Source organism: Equus asinus, chromosome 21, assembly GCF_041296235.1.
Source record: "Equus asinus isolate D_3611 breed Donkey chromosome 21, EquAss-T2T_v2, whole genome shotgun sequence".
NCBI classification, from domain to species: Eukaryota; Metazoa; Chordata; class Mammalia; order Perissodactyla; family Equidae; genus Equus; species Equus asinus.
Window position 1 is genome coordinate 96,893,418 of NC_091810.1, and position 24,614 is coordinate 96,918,031.

At 46.2% G+C, this 24,614-nt stretch overlaps 1 protein-coding gene across 1 annotated transcript; it reads left to right on the plus strand.

The window, feature by feature from the left end:
• Nucleotides 1-14,008: 14,008 nt before the first annotated feature.
• RAP2B (RAP2B, member of RAS oncogene family) lies at nucleotides 14,009-16,410 on the plus strand. The gene has a single exon (XM_014849557.3). It carries the CDS (start codon nucleotides 14,438-14,440, stop codon nucleotides 14,987-14,989), a length of 552 nt encoding a protein of 183 aa, XP_014705043.1. The 5' UTR covers nucleotides 14,009-14,437; the 3' UTR covers nucleotides 14,990-16,410.
• The last annotated feature ends 8,204 nt before the right edge of the window (nucleotides 16,411-24,614 follow it).

Below are 24,614 nucleotides of genomic sequence, written 5' to 3' on the forward strand. Positions count from 1 at the left end.
TGGCAAAGAATGATAGGTGGACTTTTTTCCCTTGTGCATGATCACTTGGCAGAGTAAGAGAAGAAGAATTTAAAATCTTTGTGTCGATTATAATGAATTATCCTGTAGAAATGGTAGACATTTTTCAGCGAATGATTTTACTGTGTGTCTATGTCATTGAGCACGTAACCATAGGTTTGCCAGCCAAGTGTTATAATTCAGGTGGATATGCTTTGTACAGAGAAGTTATGTGTAAAGATGAATAAAATATACTTATTCACATATACATTAGAAGTCTATTCATCAGAGTGTTACTTGCATATAAAAGGCTTTTCTGCTACAGCCAACTTGTCACCTGGCCATCTGGATAGTACGATTGGTGAACATCCATAAAAATGAACGACAAAAGGAAATGCCCGAATGCTGTTTTATAGAGTGGTTTTTTTCTGAACCCATACTTCATTTGTGATTTCAAAGCTTGGCAGAGAAAATAAAAAAGCAACAGAAAAAATTGCTTGCAGAGACACCTCATGTGCGAGAGACATGATTACTTCTGTCTATATTTTAAATCTGTGACAGAACTCCAAATCTTACCCCGATGCTGCTAAAGGGGAACATTTTCTTCATTTTAGAAATGATATCCAGAGAACACGCCCATCTGTCTGTTGCAAGAAAATATCCAAGTCACATGTTTATCAAAAGAACCCAAAATGTTAGTGAGAGCTAAAATATGCCAAGAACAAAAAAAAAAAAAAAAAGAAAAAAATCAAGGAGAATAGCGGGCAATAGTGTTTTAAAACATGTTTCTGATGCAAATGGTATGTAGGGTGTCTTTACATTCAAAAAACCTCATGGCATATTACATTTACGATGTTAAAACAGTCTTAAGAAAGATGGCTATGAGGTTCATCCCAGATGGGAAACAGAAAAATGTTGAATGATGTCGAGAAACACCTGGCGCCTCTTTCAGATTTTTCACCAGGTGAATCACCATATCTTAGTTTGAAAAACTTTTACCTTTGTTACGCTGTATCGTTGCATAGTTTAAGGATGTATATTGTGTAGGAATTTTGAATGGTTTAGGTTTTATCATGGGTTATGATAATCTTTGAATACAATTTTAATTAAATTCAACAATCACTTATCTAACACCCTACAGTGTCTTAAATAAGAAAATAAATAAGACTGAAATATTTCCCCAATATTCCATGTCATCAGAAAAAACAATCTCCAAGAACTCTGATTTGAGGGTGAGAGGTATGTGTTGTGATAGAGGGAGAAAGTGGGAAGGGAGCAGAGGGCAGGAAATGGCTCCTTTTGGTGGAAGAAATCTAGGATGTTTCGTAAATGAGCTGGCCCTTGAGCTGGGCCTGAAACCTGAAGACATGGAGGAAGCGTCGGGCCACAGACGTTGTCCTCCGTGGGAAACTATCTTGTAGGTTCTCGAGCAGGAAGTGCTCCGATCAGTTCCAATTTGTTTTTGTTTTTCATGTTTTAAAAAAGTTGTAAAACAGAATAAACATACAGAAAGGTACACACATCATAAATGTTCAACTTCCGGCTTTTTCTGAAACAAACACCTGTATGATCCTCCTCCTATCAAGTAAAATGATAAAGCACTAGCAGAATGCCAGGAGTGCTAGAATCAGGGTGGGCTTCAAGGAGAGCCCCCAAGAGTGACCCTGGGCCTGGTGCAGAGCGGGGTGTCCCCTAGGCTCAAGTTTCTGCTGTTGCATCTTGAAATTCTTAATACATTTTGAACAAAGGACCCCGCATTTGCAGTGTCATTGGGCCTCACAAATTATGTGGCCTTTCCCGTCCCCAACCCTCATTCTGAAACACATTCAAATGTGCAGCTCCCCCCTTAGTACGGACCATTCCTTTATATTTTCTTTATGGTTTATTCCCTAATTACACATGCCTGAACAAAATCGTTTAATTTTAGGAGCATTATATAAATAGAAGCATACTGTATGGATGTATGCTGTTGTGTCTGTCTCTTTTCACTCAACTTTGGGGCTTTAAGAGTCATCACACTGTGACTCATTCATTTTCTCATCTGTCTTTCTAATGAGCTGTATCTGTTAGATTCCGAGGATTGATTGCTACCTGGGGGACAGCAGGAGTGGAGGCAACAACCCAGTTAGGAGTCTGGGCATACTGATGTTTAGAATGTGAGAGCCTGGGACCCGTGAGTACCATGACAGGGCACTCTCTCCTCTCTAGAAACCATTATTTCAGAGCCCTCACACTTTGGGAACAACTGCAGATGCAGAATAATCTTAAAAATCCAAAAGAACAACAACAAAACCTTGCTTTGGGGCAAAGCAGGCCCCGAGCATCCAGCCACAAATGACCAAGTGACAATGAGGACAGTTCAACGAACCAAAAATTCTTCCCAGCATGCTATGTTGGCCAAGGGAAGAAAAGTGTTGTAAGTGTATAGAATACTCACCACACACACACGTTTATATATACACACACATATGTGTGTGACTTATACATTTATACATGCTCACTCTTTTGGGCACAAACTAGTTAATGTATGGAAATAGCATAAGACAAGAAATAAAGTAATTTTTAAAAAGGAAAAGGAAAAGTAGCAGAGAGAATCTGAGGCCGCAGCACACTGGCAGCCACTGTGCTGTGACCATGCATCTGTGACTGGAGCAGATGGGGCAGTGGGAAGGGCAGCGGCCTAGAGAGAGTGAAATGGGACAGGATGAGTTGGCAGTGGGTGCACAGACATCCTCACCGTGCCCTCCGTTCATCAGTGATGCAGCAGTGGGGTGCGTGCCCCAAGTGGGCACATTACAATCACTGGCAGCTTCCAGCAGAGACAGGAGCTACCTATAGCAACAGGATGATGTTTTATTTAGTTGGTGTCCCCTAAAGACACATCAGAACTACAGTTTGGCATTCTGGAAGCAACATCCATTATTAAACACAAGTGACCTTAACCCACAGCACCATCCCTGCACACCGTCCCTCTGTGCAGCGGAGTGCTAAGGCGACGTGACAGGGCCAGCTGGTGGGACCCCGCATACTCCACACGGCGCTCCTGGAAAGCAAGAGCAAGGACATTTTTAAAGACTGCGCTAACCTAAAACAAAAAGGAGCTCTGGAAAGGACCACAAACCAATAACGCTCGTTCGATTAACTTTTTCTACACCTTCATGATGTGGCAGGAACCGTGTGGAGCAGCTTCGCATACACTATCTTCTTATCCTCACAACCACCATTTTTATCCCCAGTTTATAGATGATGACATCAACGTTTAAGGAAGTCGTATGGGTTATCTTTTGCTGAATAACATTACTAAAAAACTTCGCAGCTTAAAATAAGAAACTGATTATCTCCCAGTTTCTGCAGGTCAGGACCCTGGGAGCAGCTCAGTGGGGGGCTGTGGCTTGGGGGTCTCTCACGGGGTGGCCGGGGGCTGAGGCTGGGACAGCAGGCACCTGGATGCTGTGGGAACCCCGAACACACTTTCCCAGTTCCTGGCAGGCCTCAGTGACTCTCGGCAGTGGGAGGAAAGACCACAGCTCCTAGTCACAAAACTTTATATCATGCACACAACCAGACCTGAAAACAAAGAAGGCTTTGTTAACAGTGATTTTCGATGAAAAACACAAGTGATTGTACTTATCTCTCACCCTGTATTTATGGAACAGGCATGAAAAAATTATGTGCAAATTCAACTGTCTGAAGCGCTGGGTTTCTCAAGAGCGGTTTGGCATTGGGGTGGACACTACAGGCTGGCTTACCTAACACCATCCTTCGTTGATTTCTCCCTTGTGTCCCTCCACTGCAAAAGGTGGGAAAGTTAGATACCAATTTCCCAGCCTCCTTTGCAGCTAGAAGGGCGTGCAATGCAGTTGTGCAAAGGAAAACGAACTGGAAGTCTCTGGACACTTCTGTTTCTCGATAAAACAGAAGGTACTCCTTGTGCCCCAGTCTCTCATCCCCGCTTCCTCCTGCCGCAGAAGCAAAATTGCTTTCCGGGATGGCCTTTCTCTTCACTGAGCCCCTGAAGCAAGGACAGAGGAACTCAGTTCCAGACTTCTTGTTAAGTGAGAAATGGACCGTTATTTCTCTACCCCCCTACCCTTAGCCAGGTTCCTAGTTAAGTGCCGCCATAAGTATTCCTAATTCCTTCCCCTGGGGGAACTTGAGAAGACATCCAAAAAAAAGTCAGCAAATCCTGAGGGAAGGAGGGATGTTAGAAAATCTTGTGGCTTGTTATGAAAATTTATCTCTAAACAATTTCCCACGTCACCTAGATTCCTACATTACACCGGCTGAGGGCTAAGACCACCACAACCATGTATCTTATTATTATTTTGTCTTAGCCTCTAACAGCAGTGCAGGAAGTCCAGACCCCCTTAATTCTCACAAATAGTGCTCAGCCCCCGAAGCCCACAGTCGACCAGCCTCCCTGACTGTCTGGGGGGTTCGCGGTGCCTTGGCTCCTGCGGCGTCAGCTCATTATAGGGAGGTCTTGGCTGCAGCTGCTGGTGTCCCAGGTGACATCACTCTGCCGGCACCCGATAAAGAGGATCGTGCTGCTGTGGAGGCCTTCCCCAGGTCCCTACGCCGCCGGTGCAGCCACCAAAGCTGCAGGCCTGGCCTCCAGCGCTGCAGAAGCTGTGCTCCCAGTGCTGCTGGCACCTGGCCACCTCAACAGCCTGCTCCTGTGCCCAGGGAGTCTCGCGGAGGCAGATCCGGGGGAATCTCAGAGGTTAGGTGCCACGGTGGACAGACATCTTCCTTTCTCTTTGATGATTTCTGCTGCCCTTGAGTCACATTTGTGAGACTCAGCCATCTCTTCTCATACTCTCCAGTGGTCCCTTACAGAATAGTGCATTTACTGGCCTGATTTACTGGTCCTGGGCCTTCCCTCCCTGGCTTGCCTGCATCTTAGAATGAAACTACCTTAGGCTCAAGTTGTAATTCTTGACACATAAAAGTCATATAAAGTTGGCTAATTTAACCTGTAGCTTTATACACGAATAAAAGTTTATCTGAATTAAACAGAGTAAGAATGGGCTGACAGTTTAATATTTGGGAATTTACATGGCATGGTTCTCAAGCATCCCAGAGTGTTACTTGTTGCTTACATTGTACAACTGACACTTGGAAAGTCAGAGTCTCTCTCTTCACACCCAACCTCCTACCATTTTAATTTACATGTAATGAAGGATGTTTTCAGAACCACAGGCTTACCTCAGGATAACAAAACTATTCTGTCCTTACACAATTATTCAGCTCACCCAGAGGAAATACAGTGGTATCTGTGAACATTATTTCTATCTCTCAGCCACCGAGTATTAACTCCCTGGGTCAGCCTATAGAAAATGTGTTATTCAAGATAGGAAACTTTACTACATAGGAGATTTAATGAGAAAGTAGATTTATCAGGCATGTAATATTCAGCAATTTCCATTCCATTCTTACAATGAATATACAATTTTAAATATTGCTTATGTCTACTATTCTATTCAAATCAAATATTGGGAAGAGTTTAGAGAAAATTTCAGCCTGAAACCACGTCAGCAAAAAAAATATCTTACTTTTTTTTTCTGATAAAGAATTTGCAGGCTTGAGCATAAATCGTTTCCCAAACACGCTTGGACAACTTTGGGAAGAGTGAGGGTGATTTCTTTAAGGCCTCAGGAAAAACTTGGGGCAAAAGAGACAGAAGAAGCCTGGGTGCAGAGTGACAGAGAAAAGACAGCTGTGTTGAGGACGCAGAAGTCCCGCCGTGCTGTGAGCGCACTGACACGTCAAAGGGTGCCAAGGGCCACAAGGAGGAGGAGCAGCTCCAGAGAGACCCAGCCACTTGGGAGAGGGCAGCTGAAGCCTCCACTGCCCGTGCGAGTAGGGACGTAGCTCAGTCCTGCTGCCCAGGGATCCTGAACCTGACCCACTGCACCCGCCCTCAGGACAGAGAGGTGAACAACCAACCCAGCTGTCACCAGGGACCTCGTCAAGAAAGCAACTTCCTGCGCAATGACTTCAGCACATAAGATACACATGTTCCCATCAAAACCACCAAAAAAGAGAAGAAAATCCTTCAATCAATCCATACTTACAATATCAGCCTTACTCAACGTTTCACTTCCTGACCAGCAGCCTATAGAGTACCTGAGGCCTCCGCTGAGCTGTTGGTGAAAACAGTCACGAGAAAACTAGAATGGGCCTCCTATATTCTAGATAATTCTATGATAAAAAGACAAGAAGACTATCGACCAAAATGTTAAGTTTCTGTTTTGGAGTAATTTGCTATTTTTATTTTATTCTTTCTGCTTTTTTATACATTCCAAATTTATCACAGTAAACATTTACTACTTATCTAATGAAAAGTATATAAACATTTTTCCTGCTGTGACAGAACACCCTATACAACGGCAACATTTTCTAAACAAAAATTCAACTACTCAAGATGACTCATTCTCTGAATTTAGGCAGCCAAGGTTTTATTGTAATTTAGCATTCGACAGAAAGAGAAACTCAAGAGACTACATAGGTAAGACGGTTTTATTGAGTTCATTTAATTTCCCATTAGTAATGGAATTTTTAATCACATAAGTCACAGGTTTGCACGTATATTTTCACTAAGGATTAGGGCATATGGGAGATGTGGAGTTAATTTTATAATTATTTATTTTTATATGCTGAGCAAAAGTCTTCAGAACTTTTAACAGAATCTGATCTGATACACTTAAGAGGAATTATCGAAATCTTCACAAAAAAAATTTTTAAAAAGCTGAATTGGCGTATTCACAAATTCATGGAACCCAAATTTAGCAGCTGAGCAACTTGACGCTGTGCGCTGCACTGTCACTGTTAGACACGGTCTCATTTCTGCTCTGATTCCCGGACCCACGCCTGCCTCCCTCCTGGCAGCAGGTGCCTGGCCACGTTTACGCACAGAGAGCAGTGCACTGGCAGCTTGAGCTCCCTCAGCTTGTCACCTCTCAGCTCCAGTTCTCAGGTCTCTTGGCTCTTCCTCCTGATGCAGAGGAAGGACGCTTCCTCAGCCTTCCCACCAGCTCCCAGACTCCTCCTCTGCCCTCTCCTAGGAAGCTTCTATCCAGCAGACACCCCATTGCTTGGATTTCAATCTCTCCATCTTTACTGATGCTGTCCTTTCAGCTGAAGAGCAAGCCAAATGAAACCTTAAAAATGCAAGAAGAAAACATTAGTTGTATAAAATATCTTGGAGTGTGGGATATCTTTCTATTTCTGACACAAAACCCACAAAAAAAAAAAAACCCATAAAGAAAAAGATGAATAAATTCAAAAGGGCAATATTTTTAAAAATCTTAATTAAAAAAGAAAGTCTAGGGGGCTTGCCCCTTGGCAGAGTGGTTAAAGTTCCGTGTGCTCCACTTCGGCGGCCCAGGTTCTCTGGTTCGGATCTCCAGCACGGACTTACTCCAGGCAACAGCCACACTGTGGAGGAATCCCACATACAAAGTAGAGGAAGACCGGCAGGATGTTAGCTCAGGGCCAATCTTCCTTACAAAAAAACCAAAGCCTAAACAAATCAAAGACTAAAAACTGATAAAATTATTTGCAAGGCATATGACTAATAGGATAATATCTTATATGTTACATAACATCACCATAATACATAATTGACAATTACAAATCAATGAGAAAGAGATGAGAAGTCCAATAAAACTGGCTGATACCATAACCATTGAGAACAAATCTTACATTACACGTGTAAAAATATCAATCTGAATATTTCATAAATTGTATGGAGCCGCAGTCAAATCTGTTAATACATCTTCACTACTGGAGAGGCATTTTAGTACAGGCTAAGGTCAAGAGTATGGCTCTCACTAATGACAAATTAGTCATTCATTTTGATCATAATAACTCCGACCTCCAGCAACAAACCTTCTCGATCCACGGTTTAGAGATGGGCAAAGCATGGGTCTGTGCGCCCAAGAGCCCACCACCTGTTTCTGTGAAGAAAGTGCTCCTGGAACACAGCCTTGCCCACTCACTGACATATGCCTCGGGCTGCTTTTGTGCTACAAGGGCCGAAGTGAGTAGTTGCAACAGAGATGGTATGACCTGCAAACCCTGAAATATTCACTACCTGGCCCCTTACAGAAAAAGTCTGCCACCCACTTGTTTAGAATATTTAGCATATAAGAAACACAAAAATATTTGATCAGTTTCCCAGGATCACTCCTTTTTAATTCTATAAAGTTATATTCTACAAGGCAATAAGGTTTTTTAAAGACATAAATTCCTAAACAGAAAGGATTTAGTTTTTATACTTTGGGGTAATATGTGCACATTGCAATAGTTGAATAATAGAACAGTAATCTTCCTTTTATATGTAAGATTTAAAACAGAAAAAAAGAAAAAAATTTCAGAAGAGTTACAAAGTTGCATGACAGAATTGAATGTAACAATTGCAAAATTATTTAAATAGACTGAATTCTGCAGTTTTGTGTGTGACCTTCCTAAACCTTTCTGTCTCCCATTGCTGGATTGTGTAACCGCCAGTAAAACCCCCTCAGGCAGATTCCTTAAACCAAACCCTACTGCTGGCAATGCTCTGCAAAGGAAACTTCCTTTCCCCCAATGGAGGCCCTCATTGTCTCCATAAAACCAGGAAGTGAAGTCCGAAGGACTCATTGGAGCCACTGCTGCAGGAGCCCCCCCCCCCCCCCCCCCCCCCCCCCCCCCCCCCCCCGGCTTCCACTGCACCTGGGAAGCGGTGGATTATTGTCCCTGCAGGAGAAAGGGGGGGCGCCTTTAATCTGGTGTTTGGTGAGAAAAAAGCAAGTGAGAGGAAAGTTCTTTTTAATGGAGCTAAGACATGGTCCCATTCTTGCTGTATTTGGTTCTCCGGAACAGAGGTTCTGGGGAGACAAATGTTAGATTAAGACTTGAAACTGGGCTTTCAAAGGAAAAAAACAGGATCAATGAAATCTCTTTAAAATTTCCCTTGAGTGAAAACACAGTTATCGTGTAAAAGCAGTGTCATCAGCAAGCTGTGTTCCTTTCTCTGAAGATGGGGGTCTCAGGGAAATCTGAGACCTAAGAGAAAGGCCAGCGTACCTGTCTTAGAGAGAAGAGACTTTCTATTTTTCCTCTTTTTTAAAAAAAAAAATCAGGTAAAAGAATGAAAATATGCCAAATCATGAGTAAGAGTTTATGACAGAACTGAAACCCACTGAGCAGTTGTGTGGCATCAGCCTAGGCGTGTGTCAGACCTCAGCCCACGGTAACTGCTTCCTGGAGAGACGAGTTGTTTGCATTATGGAAAATAATGCAGTACATTAATTTATACATTGAGATCACTATCCAGTACTAATCTGATAAACAACAGCCTTGAGACAACAGCTATACGGATTCTCCTATTTATTTTGGCCTATCAAAAAGTTGGTAAAAAGCTTGACTGATTTTAAGAGGTTATTTAATTTAAAATTTAAGTCCCTCCTACACTTTCCTTTGAAAAATAATCACAATAGAAAAAAGGAACCAATCAGAGTACAAGTAACAGAGGCAGACGCTGAAATTACAAAAACTAGGTACACCTTGCTAGGATTAGGCATCTCATGCTAGGATTTCAGGACATTTTTAAGGTATAAAGAGACAAAATCTCATTACAAGTCGTATAAGTCATTGTTCTTACAAGTCGGCTGCCCACAGTGTTAACATGAACAGTATGAAATGATGATGGCGTGGTTGACTCACAAAATACTCTTAGGGGCATTACTGGAGATTATGTTAAAAAAAACCACTGACAAAATAAAATAGCCTCAGTCTGCTGTGCTCGTGGATTCCTGGTTACGTTATAACATGTTCAGGTACTTAGATATTATTGAGAACTCCACCAGGCACAGTGTTACATTTATACTTCCCTTTAAAATAATGACACATGGTCACTATCAACCTATCCTTGGTGTTTTCAAAATTGGAATTATTTCTTCACCTATAGGTGGTACCAGCTAAAACTATGAACGTGATAAAATAAATCTCTACCTACTTTACGTTAATGAAGAGGACAGGTGGGTACTTATTTTCTTGAGGACTTAAAAGATACATGTTCTAACAAATCTACTAATTCTTTGAAGGCCCCATCCCAGCATCACAGAAGCTCAGCCTCCCACCCTGTGAGCAAAGGCCGGGGGCTGGACCCTCCTTTGTGCGACATTCAGAATTCAGAGCCAGAGGTTAAGCAATCCTTACCGCTAGCTTTTACTTCAAGTTGTCTTCTAGAAATGCCTTTCCGTGTTATCTGCAAATGTTAAATCTTCCTCAGAGAAAGGGTCTCTCCATTGGACATTTTGGTATCTTTCCCCAAGACAGCACTGATTTAGCGTTTCCCCCCAAATAAGGGTAGACTTTGATCACCCCAGCATCTTATGACTCACAGAGACTGAAAGATTTGCATGCATTTTTCTAAGGATCCAGGAAATGTTGTCTCACCAAAGATTAATATAATCTTTCACCACACACAGAGTTTGGAAAAGGAATAAAATGCCATTCATATATATTCATCGATAAATATTTATGGAGGGCCTCTTATGTAGGCACTCGACTAGGTGTTATGAGGCACAGAGTCGGCTCCAAAGATAAGCCAGATATGGAGCCTATCCTCAAGGAATTCACATGGCGCTGGGTGGCATTCCACAGACATGTAAATAATTACAGTACAGGATAGATAATGATTCATTCCACAAGCCAGGTAAATAGACTCCGACCAGATTCCACAGGAGGAAGCGACAGACCTTAATAATTTGTGCCGTATGAATCCCATCACTTCATTTTGAATCCCAAAGCTCCAGCGCAAATCCTTCTGCGGGAGACCATCTGAACGTAACAAAAATTGCTACTGAAGAATCCCTGAGAGAAAGTACAGGTGGCCCTCCGCATCCGCGGGTTCCGGGTCCCGGGATTCAACCGCGGATACGCGGGGCTCACTGAAGGCATGCAGCATCTGCGGATTTGGTACAGGTCTGGGAACCAATCCCCCGCAGATACCAAGGGACGACTGTGTTCAAACTGCGGCATCTTTCTGGTCCTGGAGAGGCACCGATAACACTCACCTGCATGGCTCCCGGAGCCCTGAGGCAGGTATCCTCTTGAAGGAGCTGTGGGCCGCCCGGGTCTGGGTAGTAATTGTCATGTATTTACGAGGCGCTGCAGCTTTTAAAGCATGTGCCCACCCATTATCTGGTAAGTATTATCCCTGAGGACCGGCTGGCACCATGAACAGGGCAGCCAGCACACCAGGGTTCTAACTCTGCTCAGCTCTCTCCAAGGTAAAATGAGGGGTTTGGGCACCAGATTTTCACCAAGGCTCCTGTGTGGTACGTGGGTAGGGCAAATTTAAATATCACCATTTACAGATAGGAAACGAAGGTGGCTTAGGGGACGGGCCCAAGGTCTCAGATAATAATGGATACCCAACACTTGAGCTTAACCCCCAGGCCTACAAGGACAAAGCATTTTCTACCACCTCATTCTCAGAACCATGCCTACCCTTTGTGGGCAGGAGGACAAAGAGAGACTCATGTACCATTAACCGAAGTATTTAAGTTATAAATAAAGATAAACTTAAAAGATGACGTATCCTCTCACCCCGACAAAAACTGCTCTGCAAGGACGTGGATGGCAAGGTGTGAATTATGAATTCTTGGCCTCCTGCAAGGACAGGAGGGAGGCGGGGGGAAGGCAAGCTGACTGACCACCCTCTCTCCACACTTGGAGCCCCCCACCCCCACACCTCCGCCCACAGGTCCAACCACTGTCCGCTCTCCAACCAAGACCCATTCCTGGGCACAGAGGTGAGTTCTGAGCCCAAGCAGATCCTGCACGAGAATTTGGTACTATTTGGCATGGGATTCCACAATTCTGACCACCTCGACGGTCTGGCAGAGAGCCAGGCTCCTTGACCCTGTGGGAAGGGGCACTGCCAGAGCAGGGCCAGAGGGCTGCAGAGGTCCCTCCTGCTTGGGGTTAAGAGACAGTCTGATCACACTACCTCAAGATACAACCTAGGAAAGAGCAAAATCCGGGAAACTTCTTTCTTGTGAGAAGGTATTATCGCCTAATGGTTACAGGACCACATTCTGCTGCCAAACCCCTGGGCTGGGATCCTTGCTCGTCGACTCACCGGCAGTGAAGTCTCAGGCAAGTGACGGCACAGCTTGGAGCCTCAGTTTCTTCATCTTTAAAGTAGGAATAATAATTACTATGAGTGCATGAGACAGCACTGTGAGACGCTTGGCAGGCCTTAAACAGTGGGTAAACGGTGTGAGCTGCTCCCCAGCCGGAGAATCATATAAGCATAATTACATGCAAGCCCTTCGATGATCAAGGTTCAACACTCTCTCCACCAAGCATCCGGCCTGGCGCAGGGGTGGGCACCACCCACCCTACCCAAGGCGGCGGCTGCTGCCCCCGTCCCGCGGTCCCGGGTCCGAGGCGTCCACACCGCAGACGCGCACACTGCGAGCTACAGCCCGCTTTCGAAGTTAACTCGCAAACGTGGCCTCAGGCGCTGAAACCAAGTGTTGGCACCCTCAGGTCCACCCCTCCGCTGCGGATGGCCAAACCAGGGGGAGGTGGCATCGCAAGAGGCAGGCAGGACGCGGAGCCAGGGCGCACGCAGCTCAGCCGCGCCACCCCCTTGGCCGCGGCGCTCGGGCTGCCTCGCTGAGCCTAAGGCAGGTCCCGACATCTCCCGGCCGCCGGGAGGGAGGGAGACTCGGGCAAGTTGGGGCGTCTCCCTGGCACCCCCGCAGGTGCCGCCCGAGAGCGAAGACCTTTCCCGAGGGCAAGCCCCGACACTCCCCACCCCTCGGGTGGGAGGATTCCTAGGTGGCCCCTTTCCACGTCCCACCCCGACCCCCTCCCAGCCAAAAAACTTGGAAACTTGGCTGTTTCTTGAGGACCCAGACCTGCAAACAGCCCTTTCTGCTCGCTGTAAGGGACGGTCGTGACTGGGCACCAGAAGGCGGGCGCTCTGGCAAACACCAACAAAGGACTATATTTAGCTCCGTGCTCTCCGCCTAAATTCCTCTTATTTTTTCACTCAACTTCAAAACGACTAGGTTGGGGAAGTGGGCGGGAGGGGGCGGGAGCGGAGAGAACGGACAGCTGTGCGCCCGCCTCTCCACGCGGGTCCTGAACACCCAATCGTAGCCGCGGCGCCTCCTCCGCCCGACCGGCTGCAGGCGCCGGGGCGGGGACTGCGCGGGCCCGCGGGGCTGGGGCGAGGCCGGCAGAGCCCAAGGGTGGGTGTGCGGACCGTGGCAGCGACTTCTAAGCCCGGCCCGGCCCTGCGCCCGAGCGCCCCCGGCCCCGCCGCAGCCACCCGGCGTGGGGGGTGTCCAAGCTCTGGCTGCGGCCCCAGCCGGGGAGGCGGTGGGACCCGAGGGGCTGCCCCTTCCCCGTCGGGACGGCACTCCGGTCTCTGTCCGGGGCGACAAGGCCGCGTAGGTGTCCGCGCCGGTCGGTGTGCAAGAGCGGACCAAGACCACGAGAGAGCGCTCTGCGCCCCCCACGCCTCCGGTCTCCCGGCCGAGGCGCACCCTGCCGGGTCCCGGGGGTGGAGTCCTCGGGCTCGTGATAACAGAGGCGGAGGCAGAGCCTCCGTGCCCCGGCAGCAGCCGTCAGGACCCTCCGGCCCGCCCTGCGCTCCGCCGCCTCCCACCCCGCGCTGTTCTGGTCGGGCTCTAGACCCGCGCCTCCTCAGCCCCTGCGCCCGATCCTGACCCCGATCCCGACTCCACCGCCGCCCCGCCCCGGCCCCGGCTCCGCCCCCGGACCCCACCGCCGCCCCGCCCCGGCCCCGGCCCCGGCCCCGGCTCCGCCCCCGGACCCCACCGCCGCCCCGCCCCCGGCCCCCGGCCCCGCCCCACCCGGCCCCCAGTCCCGCCCCCGGAAAGCCAGCGGGGCGGGCGGCGGGCGGCGGCGCACTGGGCATGCTCGCGGGCCGGGCGGGGCGGGGCGAGGCGGGGCTGGGCGGGCTGGCTGCGCGCGGCGGGCAGGAAGCCTCGGCCCGCGGAGGCTGCGGGGAGAGCGCGATGGGCCGCGGCGGCGGGCGCACGCTCTGCGGGCACTCATGCCACGCGCGCCCCGGCCCGACGCGCCACTAGCAGCCGCCTCCGCAGCCAGCCGCCACCGCCTGCCCGGCCTCCCGGGCTGCCGCGGCCAGGAGCTGCCGCCGTCGCCCCGCGCGGGCTGCCGGCATTGTCCTCCCGGTCCGCCGCGGGCTGCTGCGGGGCCCCGGACCCGCGCCCCAGGGACGCGCCGCCGCCCGGCGCCCGGCCCCCGCGCGCTGCTCTCGGCGCCCCGCGCCCCAGCCCCCCTCGCTGAGGCTGTTCCTGCGGAGCGGAGGCAGGGGAGAAGTCCGGCCGCCTAGCCCAGCCCTTCCCGGCGCGCAGCCCCGACGGGGCCGCGGCACGACGGAGCCATGAGAGAGTACAAAGTGGTGGTGCTGGGCTCGGGCGGCGTGGGCAAGTCCGCGCTCACCGTGCAGTTCGTGACGGGCTCCTTCATCGAGAAGTACGACCCCACCATCGAGGACTTCTACCGCAAGGAGATCGAGGTGGACTCGTCGCCGTCGGTGCTGGAGATCCTGGACACGGCGGGCACCGAGCAGTTCGCGTCCATGCGGGACCTGTACATCAAGAACGGCCAGGGCTTCATCCTCGTCTACAGCCTCGTCAACCAGCAGAGCTTCCAGGACATCAAGCCCATGCGGGACCAGATCATCCGCGTGAAGCGGTACGAGCGCGTGCCCATGATCCTGGTGGGCAACAAGGTGGACCTGGAGGGCGAGCGCGAGGTCTCGTACGGCGAGGGCAAGGCCCTGGCCGAGGAGTGGAGCTGCCCCTTCATGGAGACGTCGGCCAAAAACAAAGCCTCGGTGGACGAGCTGTTCGCCGAGATCGTGCGGCAGATGAACTACGCGGCGCAGCCCAACGGCGACGAGGGCTGCTGCTCGGCCTGCGTGATCCTCTGAGGCCCCGCGCGCCCCGCGCACAAAGCCGAGCGCGCGGCCCGCTCAGTGGGATCCCCTTCTCGCTTTGAGGCTGGAGACGACTCTGCCGGGGCCGGGGCCGGGGTGGCCCGGGAGCCAGGCTGGCCTCCGCCCCGTGTCCGAGGGGGTGTCCCGCCCTGACTCTCCGCGACCCGGTGGGAACGTGGCTCTGTGCAGCATGTACGTTTCTCATTGATTTTGGTTGACGCATATTTCCCCGTTGAAGGAGCCGTTAGGGCGCTGTATTGGCAGCTTGACGCCGGCGAGCGAAAGTTTCAGCCTGGAAAAAAATGCGGTGGGGGAGGAAGAGGACGGGAGAAGGTGGAGGGGACCTTTTGTGTGTGTGTGTGTGTGTGTGTATGTGTGTGTGTGTGTGTGTGTCAACAACCGTTTTCTAGTTCCAAGCTTTCAGTACATGGAAGAAGTCCGGGACAACCAAATGAAGGAGCAGGAGGAGAGGAAGAAACTTTTGTTTTTTCCTTGTTTTCCAGGAGTGGCTGGAAATTAAGATCGGGTTCCTTTTCTGCCAGCTTGGAAGGGCAACCCCGTGACTGATTGCGATTCCGAGGATGTCTATGCAAAGTTGGGTTCTTGTTACAGTGTATCCAGTTTGAAGTATTGCACATCTGAAGTGGGACTGTTAACACTGATGCCAATACAGTGTGGGGTGCCAGAAAGTGTCTGCTGATATTTGTGGGAAAAAAAAAATCTATTTTGTTTACCTACTGTATCAAAGGGGAGTCTGGGGGAGAACGGTAGTATTTTTTTTTATCAGCTGTGAAAAAAATGTTACAGATCTGCACATTTTTGTGTGTACTATTGTGTGTGTGTGTGTTTTTAAGTTTAGCTTGTTCTTATTGGTTGGCAGTAACAGATTTTGATGACGAGCTCTTTAAAATCCAGTACAAAGACTTTGCAAATGGGATTCAGGGCCCCAGCACCCCTGTGTCTGCAGAGTGCCTTCAAAACTCAGCTGTGCCAGCCGGTGCCAACCTGTGAACCTCCCACCATCTCCTAGAATCCGCTCTTCCCCAAACCACTTCCAGTTTCCTTCCGGCAATCTTCCTGAAGGAGCCAGGACAATAGGGCCTGTTGTTTGGTGAATTTCTTTATTATTTCCAGCCTTTAATGTAATTTCCATGTCTTGCAATGGGCTTTTTTTTTTTTTGCTTCATTTTATTCGAATGTTCAGGTATTTAGCTCCTTTTTATATTATTTTTTAAAATGTTTTCGTTATCTGTTTATAGGATGTTCCTCCAGAAGCAAGAGAGCAAAATTTTACTGTTGTGATGTACCAAGAGAATTCTAATTGTAATTTTTAATTCCAGACACGCGTTTAATCATTGTCTCTTCATTTTAAGACTTTTAATACAAATTTCATTTTTAAAGAAACAAACCCAAAATGATCGTTTGTGTTTCTGTGTTTCACATTCGGTGATTTAATACAGTATCGTGGCTGAGGTGGACGGGGACAGGTGCATGATGACCCCAAGAGTTGCTTGTCACATTTTGAAGGCAGAAGTATCTCAGTGACAAGTTGGGTAATGTTACTCCCAACTTCTCAAGTCCAGAAGAGATCCTCAAGGTCTGGGAAGCGGTGAGGTGTGCCCACCATCTGACTCCAGGATGAGCCGGATATTGGGTCTGTTCTGCTGATGTGGGGCAGTTTACCTCGCAGTAGGTGGGAAGGGCGGAACCCAGCCACTAGCACTGCCCGAGGTCTGGGAGAGAAGCTGGCCACCCAACCTAGCAGGGTAGTGGTTTTCCTTTTCCTTAAGCATATCTGGGGAAGATGATTTCCAACTCTGAAGTCATACCCCCCTGTAGTGTTTTCTGCAGTACATTTGTATGGGTTGTAGACACTCTCTCAGCCCTTTTGAGGTTTTGAAGTTGATGATTAGATTAAAAGGAAGAGAAAGGAAGGAAAAACCAAGACCAGCCCCCTGCTCTCATTACACTGAGCAGTTTGTGGACCATTTTGACCTCACTAAGTTTTCTTTCCAACAGTAGGAGGCAGTGTGAGCTTTTCATTTTCTGTTTTGTTTTCCTGAAGGGCCACTTTACTAATATGACCTCTGTGGGGTACAAAAAGGTGTATGACTGTGTGTCGAGAGCACTCAATCTACCCTGTGTCTGTGGAGTGTAGACGAAGTCTTCTGAAGGGTCTTTTGACAAAATCTTGATTTATTCTGTTGAGGAAGCCAAAAGAAATCATAGGCCACAAGTTTCTTTAAAGCTGTATTAACATATCTTGCCTTAAAATGTTGTGTCCTTTGCCCAGGTGACATCTCAGTATTCCAATGTGGAGGAGGAGAGAATTTTTCGTGTGTGGTCCTGTGGCCATTTTTTTCACTCTTGATGTCACCTAAGTTTAGCATTAAACTCAGTTGGAAGGCAGTGTATTCTAGGTATATAAATGAGGAGAAACTACTAAAACGTATGCCTTTGTAAAGATTCTTTCTTGCATTCGAAGAAATGGAATGCTTCACTAGATCTAAAGCGTCGAAAATTCTACAGACCTGTATCAGTAACTGTGAAGGACTCTTTTTAAAAAGCATCTGCTGAGTGTTTCTTACAGTTTTGTTTTGGTGTTTTGGACGCCTTTTGACATAAAATGCTACCTGGTATCTAACTTACTTAAGAAATGTGTATACTCCTGACAGGGGATATTTGAAAATGGGAAATTGGAAATGAAATAGGTTGCTGGGTGCATTCATCATCTTCCCACAAGATTTAGTCCCTTGCCTGACTAAATTCCTTACAGGTTTGGGATGGCAGGGCAGAAGATTTTAGTATGCTTTTACTGAGTACTGTAAAATAAATGCTTTTTGGATTCTCATGAAAGCAATTTGTTCGTGTGCCTGGAGCAGGAAAATATTAGTTCTGAATTTTGTAGACTTCTCTGTTATTTTCTTGAAAAAATTGAGAGGAGTGAAGGACATTGTTTTTAAGAATATGTCAGAGTATTTGGCTAGTAAGAATGCCTCCTGGTATTTGGTGAAGAGATAACAGCATTTGTTTCCTTGAAAAAATTGGGCTGACTTCAGTGTTAAAGAAAGTCGAGGGAGAGGGGAGCTGGCTGTGAGGCCATCACCTGTGAAAACAGAAACTGGCTAGGAAAGGAGGCTTTGTCCTGGGGAGCAAAAGTTAACTTTTAAACTTGACCCCTGCTGTTCAACAGCTTTTCCTTCTGGTCCCTGACTCATCCAGGCTTTATGTCATTTCGAAGGGTTATTTTTGCCCTTCTTTTGTAATAGCCTCAGAAAAGTGGACAGTATCATCTAAGTCTGACATTTTCGTGTTCGGAGGTTATGGTTCTTAGCTGAAACGAGTTCCCGTTGTTAATGTTGAAATGAACTTTACTGAATCACATGTTAGGATCAGATCTAGTTGGGGTTAGAATTCTTGAAACGGATGAGGCTTCCTGCTTCCTGATGAGTTTGCGTTCCCCGTACGTGGGAATCCTGAAATGCCTCTGCTGTTTGAACTGCTCAGGGAGCTCTGCGTGTCTTCACCAGCAGGGTTATAGTCCAGTGTTTCTCACAGGTGGGATGGGAAAGTGGGAGAACACGATCTGTAGCTGCTGGTCTTGGGAAATAGATCAAAATGCATGCACCTTAACTATCATAAAAGCATATATTTACTTTTTACAACAGCTGGAATCAGCCCCCTACTTACAAATAAGAAGGAAACAAAGATGGAATTTGGAGATCACCACAGTTAGTTAAACCGATATCAAACATTTGTCACAGTGTCCCCTTAAGTAGGAAACACTTGCTAATATAAATTTTGGCCTTGTGAAAATGTAGTGAATTTTTAAATAATCCTAGTATTTAAATGTGGTATAAAGTATAAAGAATGTATAAAGAATGTGGCATTCTTGATTATGATATTTTCCTCAGAGTACTAGGAATAATTGATGGCATTTAGCTGAATGTGCTAGTTCTAGAAGATAATCTGATGGTTTGAGAAGGCCTTGGGGATCATCTGGTCCAAAGTTTCTCAAACTGGACCACATGTCACTGTCACCGGAGGATATAATAGACGTTGCTGGGCCCTTGTCTGGTGTCTCATTCGGTATGTCTGGGTGTGATCTCGTAATTTTCATTTCTGACAAGTTTCTAGGGGCCACACTTTGAGAACCAATGATCTAGTCCAAACTCCAAATGAGTACCGTACGGAGAGCCAGCTAGATGTTTAGGGGCCCAGACTGAAGACCAGTGTCCCACATTTTACAGTACTGCCTACCACAAAGCTGTGGAGTAATGTTACTGAAATCGATGGCTGAAGAGGCCACGTACCATTCACAGGAGACTGTTACAGGGCTGAGTGGAACGGGGTGGACACATTGCTGGCAGGGTGACTGTTTCACATTGGTATGTGCATGGTCTGACGGGTTTTCAGGGTTCCTTCAGAAGTGGACTAAAAAAAGAAAATACGGGCATGGCCCAGGTAATCAGAACCAACATTTCTTCCCCCAAAAAACAATTTTGAAAAGAATGGCAAAAACATTTTTTTAAAAATAGAAAGGAGAATGATGATTGATGCATTGAGAAAACAGGTGCCCAAAAGACGCCTGAGATTGCCCCTTGATTGTTAAGAATGTGGCTGCGGTGGAAATCTGTGAACGTAGCTGAATTGTTGCATTTGTCAGTGAGTGTTTATTGAGCACATACTATTAGCTGTGGTGCGAGGATTAATGCTTAAACAGGAGGAAGCCAGGCCAAAGAGCAACAGTGCTGTGCTTCTGTCCACGTGAGCTGTGAGAAGAGCCTGTGTTAAACCACAGGAGTGTGTGGCTGCATGCACCATCACTGACAATATAGTCCTGGGCATCTTTCTGGCAGGGAGTAGACTCAGTAAATTTGTTGTAAATTGGAACTTTACTTTGAAAGGTATGTGGATATTGCAAATAAAAATGGATCCCATGAGGCTTAAGGAACTAATAGTTGTTTTGTTGCATGTGGAACTCTGTCATTTTGTGCATCGTTTCAAACTTCCTTTCTGAGGTTAACTAAAATTGAACATTTAGAAATAGGAAATCAGTTTGCTTGCATATTTATATGTCAAAGGGAAGAGGGAGAAAATGGAGAAAAAGACTTAGGAAATTTGTTCTCTGTCTTTTTTTTTTAAATGAGGAAACAAAAAAGCCAAGGATGATTTAGGTTATGTTCTTAAAGAAAGAAGCAATTGTTGGCACACGGTTTTTGGGGGGTTCCTCATGTAAAGAAGATTCAGGGAGGGTATTTCTTTTGTAAAAGATAATCTTCTAAAAATGAGTGTGCCAAAGAATTAAGCTGACATTCTGAGTTTGCTCATCTTAAAGTTATTTTATACAAAAGCTCTTGTTCTCACGCCTTCCGCGGCTGTTGGAGCAAGGCAACCAGCTTAGAGAAAGAAATATTGAGCAACAAACTGTAAGAGGTAACAGAATAGCGATTATTGCAAAACCGTGTGAATTGAAGGGAGTTGTGATTATTAGCCTCCTGCAGTTTGCAAAAGGATGTCTAGAGACTGTTTTCTGTAGACTTTCACAGCACGCTTTTTAAATGCGGAAGGTTACAGAACTGCAGAGATAGAATAGTTCATCTGAAGCTGCTTCATTGTTTATTTTTTTTTAAATCTGATTACTATAGAACCATTTATGAGAGGCAGATTTATTTCTTATAGTTTTATAGCTTCAGTAAAGTTCTTAATATTTTATGTCTGTTATCTGACCATTTATAAAAGGTTTTCAAAGTCTGGTTTTAGTCATGAACTCAGAATATTTGAATGTTATTTAATATTGTACCTATTAATATTAATCTATTTTTAAATATTCTCTTTAAAGGCTGACATCAGATTGAATTATACTGCATTCAAGAAAGGAGCCTGTATACAGATCTGCACTAGCATAATTCCATAAGAACATCTATTTCTATAAATATGTTTTATATTTATTTATAAATTTCTATAGAACATATATTTCTATATAGATAATTTTGAATTCTGCATTGTAAGGGGTAAGAGAATTACAGGGAGGTTGCTAAGTCTGATTTCGGCATCGTTCATCATCTAGTAGGAAAAGGCTTGAGTCTAGAATTCTTCCTCTGAGTGTGGTCACCTCAGCTTCAGTTGTCACACTACTTGTCACTTTTCCTCTGTCATTTCCTTCATCCTCCTCTGATTTCTGCAAATGGTTTTCTCTGTCACAAGTGTAATCCATATTCATTGCTATAAAGCCTAAGAACTGCTTAAACTGATGGCTATATAAATGTGTTTTCCGTAAAATAGTGTGAAGAGGGAAGTCTTTTTCACCCTGTGTTTGAGGTCCAGATGGAAAGAGACCCCAGCGGTTAGAGGAGGTCGCCCACCAGGCAGATGTGACCTTTAGGTTTGGGCACAGCTTTTGCGTTTCATTTTTAAACTGATAAAGGAAATTTTGAAAAAATGAATTCAGTTGTAGGAATGTTAATTTTAATACACTTAGAACTGCCTAAAAATTTATCCAGGCCCTCTCTTCTTCTTCACTAATCTCGTGCTGAAGTCAAAACATGAGAAATAACCCGGTGCATTCTCTTTAAGAGAATCTTAGACCTTGAAAGGCAAGACCCACAACAAACAGGAACCTAATCCAAAGAACGAAACTGTTTTCCTGCATTTCTGCACAAACCAGCTTTAATGTCGTTATTGAGGAAGCATCGAGAGTGGTACACTGTGACATATTTTCCTAGTCATTTCGGGAGTGTTCCGTGGGTGTCTCAGGACTGGGGCAGGAGAAGGTGATGGAGCTCAGAGGGGAGTCAACTGCAGACTGAGATGGCCTCGTCCCCAGCCCATGCCCTGCCCCTGAATTCCCCCAGCAGTAGTGGATTTCCTGGTGTTCAAGTGCCTGACTCACTGTGACTCAGGGCTTGCTGAGGCTGAGGGCTGCTGCTGGCCAAAGGTGAGGGCCTGTGGCCTGGAGTGATAATGCTGCTGTAATACATTGACTCTAACTCCGGGGTTCTCAACCTCAGGACTGTTCACATTTGGGGCTGGATAATCCTTTTTGAGGGAGCGGTCCTGTGCATTTTAGGATGTTTATTAGTATCCCTGGCCTCTACCTGCCAGATGCCGTGGTACCCACACTCCCCAGTCGTGACAATGAAAAACATTGCCAAATAATTCCCTGGGGGAGAATAGCCCTGGCTGAGACCTCCTCTGAACTTGACCCTGTGAGATAGAGGAGGCGGGCATAAACCAGAGGAGAGAGGGTGGAACCTGGTAAGCCAGGAGCGCTTAAGACTTTGTGACTCCAGAGCATTGCTAAAAATACCCATGTTCTCTGCCGTGCTTGAGACAATGTCACTCTGATAGCTTGTTAAATCCACACCTTGGTGAAAAGCACTGTTCAGGGATGGAGAATTATAGGGGATTTTAGTTACCTGGGAGGAGAAGGAATATGATTCAGAAGGAGGGTGTGCTCCGGTTGGATGAGGAACTCGGAAGGTCGGAGAGCACCTGGGGCAGCTGATGACACCATGAAAGGACCTGGTGGTACAGCAGGCTGCTGGGGGGCGCAGGGCAACTGTGTTGCAGTTTTGCTTGGGCCCCCTAACCTCCACTGGAGACATCTAGAAGGTTTTCAGCCTTGCTCAGCTTCCTCCCCTTCACCTCACAATCCCTTTCCAGTTAACGCAGCGCCCCATCCAACATCTGGACTCCTCACTTTGGGGTAGAAAGCATTCGTTTTATGTATCCCATCCCTCTTTATTTTCACTTTCAACTCCCTTCCTCCCTCTCTCCCTCTCTTCCTCTCTCCCTCCCTTTTCTTTGCTTCCTTTAGAACAATGACTGAGTGTGTCCAGGGCTGCACACCCACCTGTGCCCACACCCCTTGGCCAAGCTGTCAGGAAGGGGCGCACAGCCCCAGGCCGAGTGGTTAAGTTCACGCACTCCGTTTGGGCGGCCCAGGGTCCACCAGTTCGGATCCTGGGCACAGACCCAGCACGGTTCATCAGGCCACGCTGAGGCGGTGTCTCCCAGAGCACAACCAGAGGCACTCACAGCTAGAATATACAACTGTGTACTTGGGGGCTTTGGGGAGAAGATAAAAAAAAGATTGGCAACATTTGTTAGCTCAGGTGCCAATCTTTAAAAAAAAAAAAAGGCACAGAGGCAGCAGTGAGGGCCATGTAATGAAGCAGGTTTGCTGCGGCTGCCAACCCCTGAAGTACTGCATTGAGTATCCTGTCAGCAAGTTCATCAACGCGGAATTAACTCAGTGACCATGGGTCTTTAATTTACTCTGAACCAGATGTGGTTGTTTTTGTTCTTAAGTTTCAAATGGAAGGAATATTTAAAAGCCTATGCAATACACCCTAAAAACTTTAAGCAATCGGACAGCCTACCTGGTGGGGCAATTAGGATTCCACGTCTCACTGGAGCACATTGGGAAATCTAACATTCCTTGTAAGTAGAAGATGCAACAGCTTGGAAACTGAGCAAGAACAATCTCCAAGCCTATCAGAAGGTTCTAACCAGCCGGCAGAGTCTCTAGAAGAAAGGTAGGCAGTAAATGGAATAATTCTCCACAATGAAAAGGGCTGTTCAGTGGAAGCGGATGAGTGGCTTGGGGAGCTGAAGCTTGCTTCTCAAATTTAAGAACAATCTTGCATTAGAATGGATGGTGTTCGTAGAAATATTTTATTCTCTATAGTATCTTTGTATTAAATTGAAAATGGAAACAGATTTAATTGGTAATGTGATCACAAGATAGAGAAAACAGATTTGGTATGTCTAAGTTTCCTGTTTTTCTTTATTATCTTCCTTTGTAATCATCTGTGCTATTTTGCGACTTTTTTTTTCTTATCTGTAGGATTTATTGGCTTTGGGGAGTGTTATGTTTTGTTTCTAATTAATAAGTCTATAATGAGGGAAATATTCAGTTGTGAATCATTGTAGCCAGTAGCCAAGAAAATATATGTATTCATAAATTTAAACCCATAAATTAATTATGTAGGATGTTTTGCAATGTCATTATTTGTGTTTACCTTTTATAGCTTAGAAATGATTTTCAATGCAACGTTTTCAGTGGAAATGAAACTCACCCTTTTTTTTGATTAAAGACTATTTGGTTATTATTTGGAAAAAAGTAGTAATCATTTTTTAGAGTATTATCACGAACTCTCTGTAGTTTACATTTTGTAGCAAAATTACTAACAATTTTCCCTTTTAACTTTTCCTCGGAAGAGTAGCACTTAATGAAAAAAAAAAGCATGTATGTGAACTACCCAAAAGTCACCCAGTAGTTACTTGGGTTTATCACGGTGGTGGTGATTTTGGCAACATATGTACCCTCTTAACTACAAGTAATAGAATTGATTTGTGCCAACCTCTAGGGAAGGACTAAAAATGCACGCCCAGTGGGACTAGAGTGCCGTTTGGTGTTAACAATTTTGGAGAATGCAGAGAGTAGATAACACACCAGAAATAAATACACAGAAAGTTGGCCTCCTAGAAAGTATTTTTGCTTAGTCATCTCAGCTTGTAGTTTTAAAAAATCATATGATGAAAATTATCAGCATGATATCACAGTGCCATGCAGTGAGAATCGCCAATTTTCACGTTAAAAATTTTCTGGCCA